The sequence below is a fragment of the Mirounga leonina genome, unplaced genomic scaffold, assembly GCF_011800145.1.
Source record: "Mirounga leonina isolate KUSES-001 unplaced genomic scaffold, KU_Mleo_1.0 Mir_173, whole genome shotgun sequence".
Lineage (NCBI taxonomy): Eukaryota > Metazoa > Chordata > Mammalia > Carnivora > Phocidae > Mirounga > Mirounga leonina.
The window spans coordinates 3,027,183-3,042,150 of record NW_023270447.1 but is presented as its reverse complement, the minus strand read 5'-3'; the positions used below and the strand labels follow the sequence as shown (position 1 = coordinate 3,042,150).

Sequence of the window (14,968 nt, the reverse complement as noted above, 5' to 3'; positions counted from 1 at the left end):
ATTTACACCACATCTTTAAAGGGCTCCAGTCCCATTTAACAGACCTGTTCACTACAACTGTCCGATCTCACCTTTGTTTCTAGTGCTCGCTCTCAGGGCTTGGGCAAGCACCTCTAGCTTTGAACACAGTTGGGGGTGTAAGGGGCTTGTCAGTGTTGCAGGGATTGGATTCACGTCTTGGAAATTTTCCACGTATCCTTACTCTCCTCTGGCCTTTACGCCCAAGAGAAATCCAGCTAGACACCAGTAGCCTAAATGCTATTTATTGAAAAGAGCAGAGAAGAGAGAGTACATGCCCCCTAGGGACAGGATGGATAAAACAAGCAGTGCAAGTCCACCTCCTGCTCAGCATATTCTCTTGTTGCCCCACTGGGCCATCTTGTTGTTGACGGGCATCTTCAGGAAGCGGTCAGACTGCATGTAGTTAGCTATCTTCTCCAAAGCCTGAAGGGAGAGCACACCACACCTGATAAAGACTCTAACCCAGTCCAACAGACCCATCCCGAGCCAGGGACATTCACACACTGCTGTCTCGACACCAGCCCTCCCTCCCCCGGCCACCATTTCATGTAGACAGTGCCTTCAGGGTGTAGAAGCCAGAACCTTCCCAAGACTTGAAGGTTTAGAAGTGTCCAACCATGGATCCGTTTACACAAATGCTAGTGTTGAGAAAGAATCTATCACAATGGGGTCCCCTGGGGACCAGGGGAGCCTGTGTTTCTGTAAGGGAAAGGGGCAGGGAGCATCACCTCAAAACGGCACATGAAAGCCTTCAGATTTGGAAATTCATCCAGGCACTTGGGTTCAAACATACGGTTCTGATCTAAGACATCATAGGTGAGGAAATCCACAAAGGTGAGCTAGGGGAACAAGATGGTCAGGTCTGCAGAGTTCAGTAATACTGGGAGATAGAAAGGCATCTTCCCTCTTTCCTTTCTTCCTACCTTTTCTCCTGCAAACCATGAGAATTTCCCCAGGAACAAGGAGAACTGTTTCAGTTGTCCAGGTAGCTGTTCCAAGTACTGAGGCTTCAGTTTGTCCTGGGAGAGAGGGAAAAAGAGAGCGAGAGTGAGAGAATAGCTGTCGCCATCTTCAGGGCATGGGCCAGGGAGGGACACTTAGCGGCCCCCTTCTCCGTGTGCCTCCTTCTTACTGCCTTCAGTAGGGGTGGCGGGACAGAAAGTAGGAGGGGCCAACACCAGAGTTACAGGACAAATGGACCCCTCCCCCCCAATTTCTGAGAGACTGGGTTAGTGGGAAAGCAGAAGTGAAAGAATGGAGCTGAATGAACCCCTGGGTTTCTAAGTGCTCCTTTTCCTTGATGCCTGCCTGCTAAGGAGACTCACAAGGTCAGGGCTATAGCACAGTCGTATCAGCTGCAGGCGGAAATCCATTATTTGGTTCTCCATGATGTCCACTCGAATCTTTTCTTCTTCAGTCTCACCACCTATAGGCCAAAGGACGAGAAATCACCCTTAGAATTACCCACCTCCCGGAGAACCGTCAGCCTGGTGTCCCTCACTGGCCCTACGCCACTCACACATATTGTGCTTGCGAGCGATGTAGCGCAAGATAGCATTGCTCTGGGTGATCTTGTTCTTACCATCCATGAGGTAGGGCAGCTGGAAGGGAAAGGACATGTCAGATGAACAACCAACTCTCTCTTGCCTCCCTGCCTCTCTCTCCTGGGGCATTTGAGACTTGCAGGGAAGTGAACAGTAGAGAGAAGATGCTGTGTTAGGAGGAAGAAGAAAATAAGTAGAAAGTAGCAGTTGGGTCCCCACCTGGTTCTAGACCAGGGTTCTTTATCTCTCTCTGTGTGTATGTGTATGTGCATGCTATGGACCCTTCGTCAGAATAAGATTTTTAAATGTATAAAGCAAATTACATATATTTTCACAATTTATAAAACATTCAAGAAACAAAATTATCAGAGTAATATGTGCCTATTAATGTATTAAATAACAAGCAAGGGTAATAACTATCATAATTTCAAAGTATGATGCATGTAACTAATATTTATGTACTGCCACACATGTAATATAATATGAAAATACCCAATTCTACTAGTGACAAGGTCACAGCCATGGCTAATAACCAATGTCACTTATTACCTATATTCACAATAGAAGGAATTGTTAACTTTTCGTTCGTGGTTAGTGGAAATGAAAATCACTTTTTTTCCTCAAGTTGAGGCACCCTTGAATTCTATTTATTTTATCCACGTTAAGAGCCCACATTCTAGGTCCCCCTAGACCAGAGAGGAAAGAAGCAAGGAAATATTTGACGGCCTTCCCTTCTGCCCCCTCTTCTCCTAAAGCCACATACGTTAGGAAAGTCCAGGTCGAGCTTGAATTTCACATCCAGCCACTGGCTTCTATCATAGTCGGGAGCTGTAAGAGAATGAAGTGGGACCCAACCTCCTTAACATCCTGCCTGAGGAGCGTGGAAAGATCTAAAGAAATAACCTGATCCTAATACCTCACATTCCGAGGCCCCCAAAGTTAACCATTTACTCTCCGGGCCTGTTCAGTGAGTAAACCTTTCAGACACGGTTGGACGGCGGCAGAGGGAGGATCCCCAGCTCGATAAAGGACGCATCCATGTCTCTCCACACGGGACACAGCAGGGGGGGTCCCGGATGATTGGGGCAGATGTCCCACCCGACTTAGGCGTGATGCCACTCTCTGGGCACAAGACGACAGGGACAGTTGGAGGGCCGGGGGGCTTAAAGCGCGGGACACCGGATGCACGGGTACGGGACGCATTACCTTCCCCGCACGTGTACTGTTTCTCCTCATAGGATGTATCGGTGAACTCCAGGAGCATGCGGATGGCGTGCGCCAGCTGGGGGAGAGAAACCCGCCGTCAGCGCCTGCGCGGCGCCCACCGGCCCCCAACCCCCGCCCGCCAACGTCTCCCTGCCGGGGGCTGCACAAACCGGGCATCTGCCCAGGCGGTCGTTAAGCGGCCCCCCGCCCCCACCGAGATCGGCCCGGCGGTTTGCTGCCCTCATCCTTCTCTGAGGCCCGGTGACCCCAGACGCCAGGCGGGGTCGGTCTCCGCGGTCGGGGAGCTCGGCTGGGCGGGGCACTCGGCCGTCGAGACGGCACTCACCCCGCGAATATCCCAGTAACCTAGAACCATGGTCGACTTGGACAACGACATGCTGATGTTGTTTCCGTGCCTTCCAGGACTGGGAGTAGAGCGCGAACGGGCGGGACTTTATACCCGACTCCAGTGGGCGGGGCCAACGCGTGCGCTCTGACTCCGCCCCACCCATCCCCGCCCCTCCGTCCGCGAGTCCGCCAAGACTGGCTCTGGGCAACCTCTGCAGCCTCCCGGGTTGGAGGCTGGGCAGCGGTGGAGGCCGCTGGGTTTGGGGCTTCGCGCTGCGCGGTGGTGGAGCTGCGCTCGGGTGGTTAATAGTGCCAGTCAGGGCAGGAGGAGCACCAACAACCCAGGCCGTGAGGGCCCTGGTGAATCCCTGGACGGTGAGATTCCTGTCCTAAATTTTTCTCCAGCGGGAGGGGGAGAGTGTTGGGGGCGGGGTGGGGGGTAGTGGGCAAGCGCCAAGAGGTGATAAAGGAAAATTTCAACTTTCAATCTTTGTGGGCCCTGCTCCTGGACTCCCAGGGAAGCTCGATTGTTACCAGGATCAGGATGACTTCATCAAACTTCAAAGCATGGGCTCTGTTTCTGCCCCGAGCACACATTGTACATCTGTTAGCAAATAACCTAAAAGAAACATTTCAACCAAAAATAAGAGTAAAAATCTCCCTAAGTTCTGTTCCCATACTTCCGAAGCCTGCGACCTTGCACATAAGATAAAGTTTGTGATTTTTCTGAAATGTCCTTTATCATTTTGATTTGTAACTCTTGATGTAACAAAAAACCATACATAACCCTGTAGTAAACATTCCTTCTCAGGAGCACTCTCTTCTTTGTGAAGATTGTGTATCCCGGGCAGCTGTCCTCACTTGGGCTCGAATAAAACTCTCTTCTTTTTCTTTTTCTTTTTCTTTTTTTTTTTTCAGTTCTAGAAGTTTGTTCATTATGTGTTGGCAGTTCTTGGCATAGTAGACAGGATATCGTAGCAACTCACCTGAGAACACCTGGGGGTCGGCGGGAACTCGGTGCTTGGTACCAGCCCCGGCCCCCTGTGCCCCTCTGACTTCTCAGTATTTCACAGCTATATTTGGTGGGTTCCCCTGATATCCGGACCTCCTCAGTCTGAGTTGAAGCTCCTGACTTATTTTCAAACTGTGAAAGGTTACTGGTTGGTAATGATCTCTAGGTGGGAATCACCTAGAAGCGGGAGTTGATGGGTTGGTTGTTTCACTTTGGCATTATATTGATGTTATTAATGTAAAGCTTGAATAGATTTTCTGGCTAGAAATAGGAGAGACTAAATCATTCAGTTCTGGAGAGAGGGGACACTTGGTCCTTCCAGCCAGACAGTGCTTTCAGGTGACTGAGAGTCTAGCAAAAGTGTCTGAGGATATTCCTCAAGACCTGTCACAGTCCTGTGCACGGTCCCTTGGAATTTCCATCTGATAAGGTAATGGCTCCTCTGGGGACACACACTTAAGGATTAATCATCCAGTGCTCCGAGTCCCCTTGGTGGTCTCAGACCTTGCTGAGAAAAACTGAGACACCTAAGAGTGTATCACAGCTGTTTGGAAAGTGACACGCATGAACAGCACCCTCTCGATCCACCACACTTCATATCCTTAGATCGTATTGAAGGCTTATTCTAAAAATAAAACTGAAATTGAAAGAAATGGGGAACCGTGCCTCAAAGGATGGAAGGACCAATAGCCACCCACAGAAGCTCTGGGGGGCTTCATGTATGGTACATATGAGCCTATACTCGCAAGCACTTACTTAAAATGGGAATATTTAAGGATAACCTGAGTCTCATATGGCCCAAATAGGGTTCTATTGACATGCCTGAATTAGTTTCTTGTGCACACAGTTAGAGAAAGCCAGCTACAAGACTAAGTCACCAGACCCTAGGAAGCCATTTGATTCAGTCAGTGAAGGCCCTGGCTTTAGGGGAGGAGCCAATGATCACAGAGGTGCTTTGGCTTCATTTGGATTGTCTGTTGCTACAGTTTTGGTATCTTTGTACACAACCAGCGGTGTTCTAATAGGAAATGGGAAATAACTAATTAATGGATCCATAAATTATAATGCCATATTATAATCCGATTGGTTGTAATAAAAGGGGGACATTTGGGGGCGCCTGGGTGGCTCAGTTGGTTAAGCGACTGCCTTCGGCTCAGGTCATGATCCTGGAGTCCCGGGATCGAGTCCCGCATCAGGCTCCCTGCTCGGCAGGGAGTCTGCTTCGCCCTCTGACCCTATCCCCTCTCATGTGTTCTTTCTCTCTCATTCTATCTCTCTCAAATAAATAAATAAAATCTTAAAAAAAAGGGGGGAGATATTTGAATTTGGGTCTTTAATGTCCTCTCCACAAATATTAATGAAACATAGACTAAAGGCGTTTGCATCCTGTTTGCATACAGGTGTCCATGTGCGTTAGAAACGTAAGGTGTTTGCTCTACCTCCGGATGGTATTGCTAAAATTAATTTGTGGAAGAGCTCCGTTTAATTGGCTTAAAGGCAAGCACTTGTAAGAATTGGGCATTCTAAAACTCGAAAGATAAAAGCTCACTCAAATGTTTTTCCAGTTCACATGATCTGGGATAAAATTCTCCAAACTCAGACTTTTATGTTATTCCATAATAAAGACACATCACAGGAAGGGACCTAACTGATGATCCAGAGAGATAAAGATGAACAAAATGTAAGACATCTGACCCCTTTCCCAATAGTCAGAATAATGAGGAGGAGGAAGACAGGCAGATGCTACAAATTCTAAATCCACCCCTTGTACTCCAAGCACAAACACCAGAATCAGTATCCAACCCACTGCTGACTCCTCCGCCTCTTCTAGAAGGCTGAAATGCAACCAGACAGGAGGGGATTATTTTTTTTCTTAATGTTATCCGAAAACTTTAAATCTGCCTCTGGCCTTACCAGCAGCACCCCTGCTCCCTCTGTCTCTGCCTCTTCCTGTTCCGCTCCCCCACCTGGCTGCTCGCATGACCAGCACCAATGCCATCTTCCATGCCTCCAGCACCATGAACTCCAGCTCCTCCTACCCTCACCAGCAAAGAGCAAAAGGCACCCCGAGCTACTGGGCTACCTCCTTATGAGGTTCAAACTGAAGCACCTCCCAAATCAACATGAAGGAGTCCAAGGGCTCCCCTGGACTCAAACCGCTCACTTCAAATTTCCCCACGGGAGCCCCAAATAAAATTGACCATTGGGAAAGAAACTGATGGACTTTTCAGTGGATACAGATGCAACAGAATGAAGTATTAAAGCTAAAACAAGGTTGTTGGTTTAATTAAACATGTCTTTAGAGTTATCCATATCAAATATAATACAGAGAACCAAGTTTTGTTCTACCTGAATTTATTAAGTTTATGTTATCTCTGTTGTAATTTGTCAGCAGGAGGGGACTTAAAATAATGGTTGACTTTGTCTCATGAAGTTTTCATGGGTAATTGTTAAGAATGAGTAAGTGAAATAAATAAAAGGGTTTACGGATAAACTTTTAAATAGCTTCCAAAAAATCACCAGTCACCTAAAACTTTGAAGTTGTGCTAAGTTAAATGATGAGTTAGGTTAAATTCATTGGCTATCTAAGTCTTTTCCAGTTAAGATGAGATATTAAAACACTAATTACTAAACATAAGTTTGTCTGCTTTTGGCTTCTTATTGCAGATAAACTAAAGATAATTGAGTGAGTTGGTAAACATGCTTTGTCCCTTATTGAAAGATTGTACTATGAAAAGAAAAGATGTTTCTAGAAGTTATAAAATCTATTTGTAAATTTGCCAATCTGAAGATTCTGATGTCATAACTCACAATTTGTTACTAGTTTTCACTGGAGACTAAGGTTTCTCAGAATTAAAATTCTGATAAATATGATTGAGACTGCTGGAAAATGATTTAACAAAGCAACTCTGTATGTAAAAAAATAGATATGTAAGAATGATACAAGGAATGAAAAAATATTTTTGCTGATGGAAAAGAAAATATTTCATCCTGAAATGAGGCTGGTTATGTAGAGAGGGAAAATTTAGGACAAAATCTAAGTAAAAAAGAAAGTTGTAGAAGGTTTGTGAAGGTGAATCCTTGAAAAAAATTTTATGTGTGGTCAGGACTGACTGAGATTGGAATAAAGGAGTTTTAAAAGCACACTGATCTAAAATTAAAATTTGGCTTTTCTCTCTGTTAAAAAAAAAAAAAAGACGAGGGGCGCCTGGGTGGCTCAGTTGGTTAAGCGACTGCCTTCGGCTCAGGTCATGATCCTGGAGTCCCTGGATCCAGTCCCGCGTCGGGCTCCCTGCTCAGCAGGGGGTCTGCTTCTCCCTCTGACCCTCTTCCCTCTTGTGCTCTCTCTCATTCTCTCTCTCAAATAAATAAATAAAATCTTTAAAAAAAAAAAAAAGACGAGTTATTTGGATTATTGGTCTGCTCTTGATAAGTAATTATAAACAAGTTTTTTCTTCCCTATTTGCCCAGAAAAACAAGGGTTTCTATATTTGTTTTTATCAGGTCTTTGATTACTTAAAAAAAAAATAAATCTTCTCAATATTAAAGGAGCTGGGTAGCTTGGTTGGTTAAAGCATCTGACTTTGGCTCAGGTCATAATCTCAGGGTCCTGGGATTGAGCCCCTCATTGGGCTCTGCCCTCAGCAGGGAGCCTGCTGCTCCCTCTCCCTCTGCCCCTCCCTGTGCCCCCCACTTCATGGTCTCTCGCTCTCTCTCAAATTAATAAAAATCTTAAAAAATATTAAAGGAGCTAAGTTTTGCTAACAACTATACAACCTTCCATAAAATCTCTTATGGCCACCTGGTTAAGCAGTAATTAAATATTAAGTTTTATAATAATCTATGATCCTATGTAGACACATGCTGTAAAACATTCTGAGGGTTTTTTTTTTTTAAGATTTTATTTATTTATTTGAGAGAGAGAGAGAATGAGAGACAGAGAGCATGAGAGGAAGGAGGGTCAGAGGGAGAAGCAGACTCCCCGCCGAGCAGGGAGCCTGATGCGGAACTCGATCCCGGGACTCCAGGATCACGACCTGAGCTGAAGGCAGTTGCTTAACCAACTGAGCCACCCAGGTGCCCATCCTGAGTTTTTTTTAAATAAACTTTCCAGAAATTCAAATCCTAAATGAAGTCTTTTTGACTAATCAGGCTTGTTAATTTGGTATGTTAATTTACTTGGCAAACACTGTCAAACAAATAATGATAACCCTTAGGTTGTATTTTATGGATAAATGCTATAACTGTTCTAGAAGATACATGAAATTCCTGAAGTTTTCGTATGTCCTGGTATTAGGTCATCACTTGATATGCTGATTTTTGAAATGTTATGTCAGAAATAACTGGATTTCCTTGCCACTTATATTATAATGAGCTCTCATATCAGATTTTTAACCATGTCCATTTTTTAGTTCTTTGTCATTTCTAGTTATTGTTCTAGTTATTTGCTCTTGCAAAGTGTGTTTCATCTTCAAGGAGTCTCATAAAAGGAACTTTTGACAAATACAGTTATTTGATATCTTTTTTTTAAAATTTATTTGACAGAGAGAGACACAGCAAGAGAGGGAATAGAAGCAGGGGGAGTGGGAGAGGGAGAAGCAGGCTTCCCGCTGAGCAGGGAGCCCGATGTGGGTCTCGATACCAGGACCCCGGGATCATGACCTGAGCCAAAGGCATCTGCCCAATGACTGAGCCACCAGGTGCCCCAGTTATTTGATATCTTTAAGATCATAAAACTAAGCTAACTAAAAATTTCCAGAACTAACAGAAAAAGCTGCATTCAAACAAGAATTAATAACATAGGGCTAAATGGATTGAGAAAGATGATTATAGTTTTTTATGACTCTTACTTAAAACTTTGTTGGTTCTCTAATGTTTGCTCTTTCAGATTAAGGAAATTTTCTCTTAAGATATCCATTATCTACAGAAATAGGATAAAAATATTCCTTTGTGAACAAATTGAGACATTTAACTTTTCTCCCTGCCTGAACCCTCTGAAATTCAGAAACCCTCAGTGAGTGTTATTTCTTTCATGGCAATTACAATTATTTACATAAGTTCAATAAAAATCTGTTCTCCTTATAAGAGAACACCATTGGAAACACTGGTTATATTTTCAAGGCTTTGACTGGAATGTCATATTTGAGAGAGAAATGCATAGACTCAGATATGACCAGACAGTTTTAAGGAATTAAGGTTGACCCTATAAAGCCAATAAAGCCCTTTGGAAATGTTGGCCTGATACCTTTGCTTATGGAGTTCTCAGCAGCCTTACCAGGTAAGTAAAGAATGTTGCTTCCTGGCAGGTGCAAGAACCTCAGGATGTTTTGGGGACCTTGAGAAGAGGAATTCGCCCAAATCTACAGGTATCACAGGCAAGTCTGATGCAAGTATTTGGCTTGGCTTCTGACTTCAAGAGGCTACTAAAAGTTCAATCTGGAGATTCATTATGAAAAGTTCCAGAGTTGTCTGATTGGCTCAGTCAGTAAAGCAAGCAACTTTCAATCCTGAGGTTATGAGTATAAGCCCCACATTGGGTATGGAGCCTACTTAAAAAAAAAAAAAAAGTTCCAGCAACACAAGTTTGAAAAACTCTGTATGGTCAGTCACTGCTCTTGCTGAGTAAGTAACCAGGCCAAGTTTATTAAAACTGGACTTGTTTTACAAACAAATTAGTCTTGAATCGGCTATCTTTAAAAATGAGGTGATTATGGGGGCGCCTGGGTGGCTCAGTCGGTTAAGCATCTACCTTCAGCTCAGGTTACGATCCCAGGGTCCTGGGATCGAGCCCTGCATCAGGCTTAGCGAGGAGTCTGCTTCTCCCTCTGCATACCGTTCCCCCTCATGCTCTCTCTCTCTCAAATAAATAAAATCTTTTTAAAAAATGAGGGTGATTATAGAGAGAAAATATGTTTCAATAACACATCTTTGTAGATATTAGATTTTAGTTTTTATCTAATAAAAGTTATTAGGTATCTTTAGTTATTTATCTTTTATTTATATCTAAAATACATTTTAGATTTATTATAAACTAGACTAGATCCTGAATTCTTCTGGTTTCCTCACATATCTTGCTCTGGCTCTCCAAGCTAAGGTTTCCAGTCTTCTTCCATTCTCTTAACTAAAACTGCCCTTTTTTCCTAAAACCCTAAAAACTAATTTTGGACAACCTGAGGTCAGCTTCAGAGAAATTGCCACAAAACTCATGTATAGACAATCTTTATGCCTTTTGCTCTATGGGTCATTCAAAAAGATCACAGGAGACATTTGAATTACAAACCGGAAAACCCCATCTGATTTCCACTCCATCTGAGGATGTTTCAAGCCTGAAATCCGAAAATCTCACTGGCAGCATTCGAGACTCAGACCCTGGGTTTGTCATTTGCTCCAAACTTTAACCTGTGTTTTACTTTTGTTCGCATAGAAATGCCTCCTCCCAATTACTTGACTGCTTGCTAATCAGGACAGAGTCTGTATGATGGCTAACACCACTTGCTGCCCCTATATGAACTCCTTCTGGGAAATAGAATCCATATAGATAAAAGCAGACAGCAAGCCACTTGGCTGCAAGAAGCCCTTGACCATCACACCTGCCTTTCCAAGGTGGCTGGGACTGGTTTACTGATCTATTCTCTTGGATACCCATTGATATCAATTTTAGAAGGAACGATGGGTTTAACTGTACTGTTACTTTTCCTTAAAATATACTTGGGGATAAAATTAATGATGTCATATAGTACCAAACTATGTAGGAAAATATCCAAGTTCTCAGGTTAGGAACTATCTCTGATAGTTCCTTTCTTTTTTTTTTTTTTTTTTAAGATTTTATTTTTTTATTTGACAGAGAGAGACACAGTGAGAGAGGAGCACAGTCAGGGGGAGTGGAGGGGGGAGAGGCAGGCTTCCCGCCGAGCGGGGAGCCTGATGCGGGGCTCGATCCCAGGACCCTGGGATCATGACCTGAGCCGAAGGCAGGCGCTTAACGACTGAGCCACCCAGGCGCCCCTCTGATAGTTCCTTTCTACTAGCACAAGGGACCAAGAATTGCGTCCTACACCATTTCGGTTCCTTCCATTGCAAAGCCCCTATTGCACCCTAATTCAGTTTGAAGCAGTGACAGAAGATGGACCTCCACCCATGTTCCATAGAAATGGAATGAAGGACTGACAATGGGAAATCACAACAGGAAAAAAACTTAGCATGTCTGACTCCATGTTGCTTCTATTTCCCTTGCTGCTAGGAGCTTTAAATATATTTTTTTAAGATTTTATTTATTTATTTGGGAGAGAGCATGAGAGGGGGGAGTGTCAGAGGGAGAAGCAGACTCCTCGCTGAGGAGGGAGCCTGATATGGGACTCGATCCCAGGACTCCAGGATCATGACCTGAGCCCAAAGGCAGTCACTCAAACAACTGAGCCACCCAGGTGCCCTAGGACCTTTAAACTAAAAACTTTTGCTTAGCCCAGGACGTAGGTATGTTACAGCTAAGACCTGCAAGAACTGCTCTTTACCCCAAACCTACCTCACCCGAAGAAATAAAGAAGTGGCCAAAGTGGTCATCGTTTGGTTCTTCGAGATTAAGGAAAGATCAAACTCAGGAGAATTGGGGTAATGAAGTTAAAACTAACAAAAAGTTTTAAAATTTGTTTTTCAGACAACTGCTTCCCCCAATCAGCTATTGTGTCTTTTCAGACCCCATTAACAAACTCACTAGCTGTCCCTGCAGAAGCCTGGACTCAAGGTCAGCTGATAATGGTTCCAGCCTGTGAACAAACAAGGCTCTGCATTCCTTACCAGAGACAACAAGTCTAAGACCCCATCCAGGTCATACCAGCTCTTGGCGCTTGCCCATAGCCCCTTCTCTTTATCCTAAGAAAACCTCCTGATGTCAGGGACTGAATTTTGCCTTCTTTTGATGTTAAGTCTCTGCCCTGAAGAAGCATGGGAATATATGTTATGTTTGCTCCATGCACATGCTCCATCTTTCCTCATAAATAATCATAAATTTCCCTACCCTTTTATCAAAATGTATGTAAAGGATTCTTTGGATTTTTTTCTTCTAAGTCTGTTTCAACAGCACATGGGTTTCTTCAAATTCTACTTATTGGAATTCTTTTACTGTCCATCTATCTTTGTTATAAATGTTATATCAAAACTAGACCATCTAAGGGCGCCTGGGTGGCTCAGTTGGTTAAGCGACTGCCTTCGGCTCAGGTCATGATCCTGGAGTCCCTGGATCGAGTCCCGCATCGGGCTCCCTGCTCGGCAGGGAGCCTGCTTCTCCCTCTGACTCTCCCCCCTCTCATGTGCTCTCTCTCTCTCTCTCATTCTCTCTGTCTCAAATAACTAAATAAAATCTTAAAAAAAAAAAAAAACTAGACCATCTAAGCCAAGCACACATATTATGTTTGCTCATCAATTGGCCTTAATAGAGAACATATATCACTTGTTTTTTAAGATTTTATTTATTTATTTGACAGAGAGAAAGAGAGAGAGAGAGCACAAGCAGGGGAGTGGCAGGCAGAGGGGGAGGGAGAAGCAGGCTCTCCGCTGAGCAGGGAGCCCGATGCCGGGCTCCAATCCAGGACCCTGGTATTCATGACACGAGCCGAAGGCAGACGCTTAAACAACTGAGCCACCCAGGCGCCCCTGAACATATATCACTTTTACGCTTCCCACCATTTATGTTACAATAAATTTTCCTCAACAAAGAACTCTAGGTAAAACACACACATATATATATAGTCACACCTAGCAACGAGGGACTTGATATAGCCAGGACAGACAAGCCAGTCACCTTGGCACCGAGGGACATAAAATAAGGTTGATCTTCAATGCTTTCTGAGGGAAGATTAGTGATCCAAAGGGGGAAATGATAAAGGAAATTTTCAACTTTCAATGTTTGTGGGCCCTGCTCCCGGGCTCCCAGGGAAGCTCGATTGTTACCAGGATCAGGATGACTTCATCAAACTTCAAAGCATGGGCTCTGTTTCTGCCCCGAGCACACATTGTACATCTGTTAGCAAATAACCTTAAAGAAACATTTCAACCTAAAGATAAGAGTAAAAATCTCCCTAAGTTCTGTTCCCATACTTCCAAAGCCTGTGACCTTGCACATAAGATAGTTTGTGATTTTCCTGAAATGTCCATCATTTTGATTTGTAACCTTTTTTTTTTTTTAATTTATTTATTCGACAGAGAGAGAGAGCGAGAGACTGAACACAAGCAGGGGAAGTGGGAGAGGGAGAAGCAGGCTTCCTGCCAAGCAGCAAGCCCGATGCGGGGCTCGATCCCAGGACCCTGGGATCATGACCTGAGCCGAAGGCAGATGCTTAACGACTGAGCCACCCAGGCGCCCCGATTTGTAACTCTTGATGTAACAAAAAACCATACATAACCCTGTAGTAAACACTCCTTCTGAGGAGCACTCTCTTCTTTGTGAAGATTGTGTATCCCGGGCAGCTGTCCTCACTTGGGCTCGAATAAAACTCTCTTCCTTTTGTTTTTCTTTCTTTTGCGATTCTAAAAAGTTTGTTCATTTTGCCGTGGACAGAGGGGCTGAGACCCTTGACCACCAGGCAATTGCTATCGTTGAGGGTGGTGGGAAGGCAGCTACTCGGATTTCTGGCCTGGCCTCCACAGCATATGGCCTCAGGACACTGAGCCCCCAGCCCTCTAGCCCGGGCGTGGGAAATCACATTTCCCCTGTAGCTTGTTGAAGCAAGGTTGGGACTTTTTAAAAGGACACGTCACTAAAAGGAAGAAGGAAAAAGTGCAAACACGTAGGGACAGATGACTTAAGATGCCTGGATTTCTCTTCCAAGATAACAAAAGGCCAGTTGCAAATTAACTTGAGGTAAGAGACGAACATGTTTTGTTTGCTTAAGATTTTTATTTATTTGGGGGGCGCCTGGGTGGCTCAGTTGGTTGAGCGACTGCCTTCGGCTCCGGTCATGATCCTGGAGTCCCTGGATCGAGTCCCGCATCGGGCTCCTTGCTCGGCAGGGAGTCTGCTTCTCCCTCTCCCACTCCCCGTTTGTGTTCCCTCTCTCGCTATGTCTTTCTCTGTCAAATAAATAAATAAAATCTTTAAAAAAATAAAAAATAGGGCGCCTGGGTGGCTCAGTTGGTTAAGTGACTGCCTTCGGCTCAGGTCATGATCCTGGAGTCCCGGGATCGAGTCCCACATCGGGCTCCTGCTCGGCAGGGAGTCTGCTTCTCCCTCTGACCCTCCCCCCTCTCATGTGCTCTCTCTCATTCTCTCTCTCTCTCTCAAATAAATAAATAAATCTTTAAAAAAAAGATTTTTATTTATTTGAGAGAGAGAAGGAGAGAGAGAGAGAGCACGAGCAGGGGGAGGGGCAGAAGGAGAGGGAGAAGGAGACTCCCCACTGAGCAGGGAGCCCCAGGCTCCATCCCAGGACCCTGGGATCATGACCTGGGCCAAAGGCAGACACTTAACCGACTGAGCCACCCAGGTGCCCCACAAGATGAATATGTTTTGAACACCTATGATATGTCAGGCAAGAATCTAAATATTTCATATAGGTTGGCTAACTTATTCCAATTCAAGCTTCACAACAGTTTTGTGAAATAGGTTTTATGCCCATTGGATGAAGATGAGCAATGCCTGGAGAGGTGCAGTCGCCTTTCTAAGCTTCAGTTTCCAGGGGTGGCTTGGGATTCAAACCTAGGTCTGTCTAATAGCATCACTTGTGCCAGGTCCAGTGAGCTTTGGGTGCCCTGGCAGCCCCTTACCTCGTCTCAGTCTTTGCTGGGCAATCTGGGGAGCCCTGTGCTAAAACACTTGGGTTTTTTGTTTTTGTTTTTTTTCTGG

At 44.6% G+C, this 14,968-nt stretch overlaps 1 protein-coding gene across 1 annotated transcript; it reads right to left on the bottom strand.

Annotated features, from left to right (window-relative positions):
* Positions 1-247: 247 nt before the first annotated feature.
* Positions 248-3,223, bottom strand: LOC118020160 (glutathione S-transferase Mu 3). Its single transcript, XM_035020127.1, has 8 exons — positions 3,118-3,223; positions 2,772-2,847; positions 2,329-2,393; positions 1,541-1,622; positions 1,347-1,447; positions 945-1,040; positions 750-860; positions 248-444 (listed from the first exon to the last, which is right to left on the bottom strand). The coding sequence occupies exons 1-8, from the start codon at positions 3,166-3,168 to the stop codon at positions 346-348; spliced, it is 681 nt and encodes a 226-aa protein (XP_034876018.1). The 5' UTR covers positions 3,169-3,223; the 3' UTR covers positions 248-345.
* Positions 3,224-14,968: the final 11,745 nt, after the last annotated feature.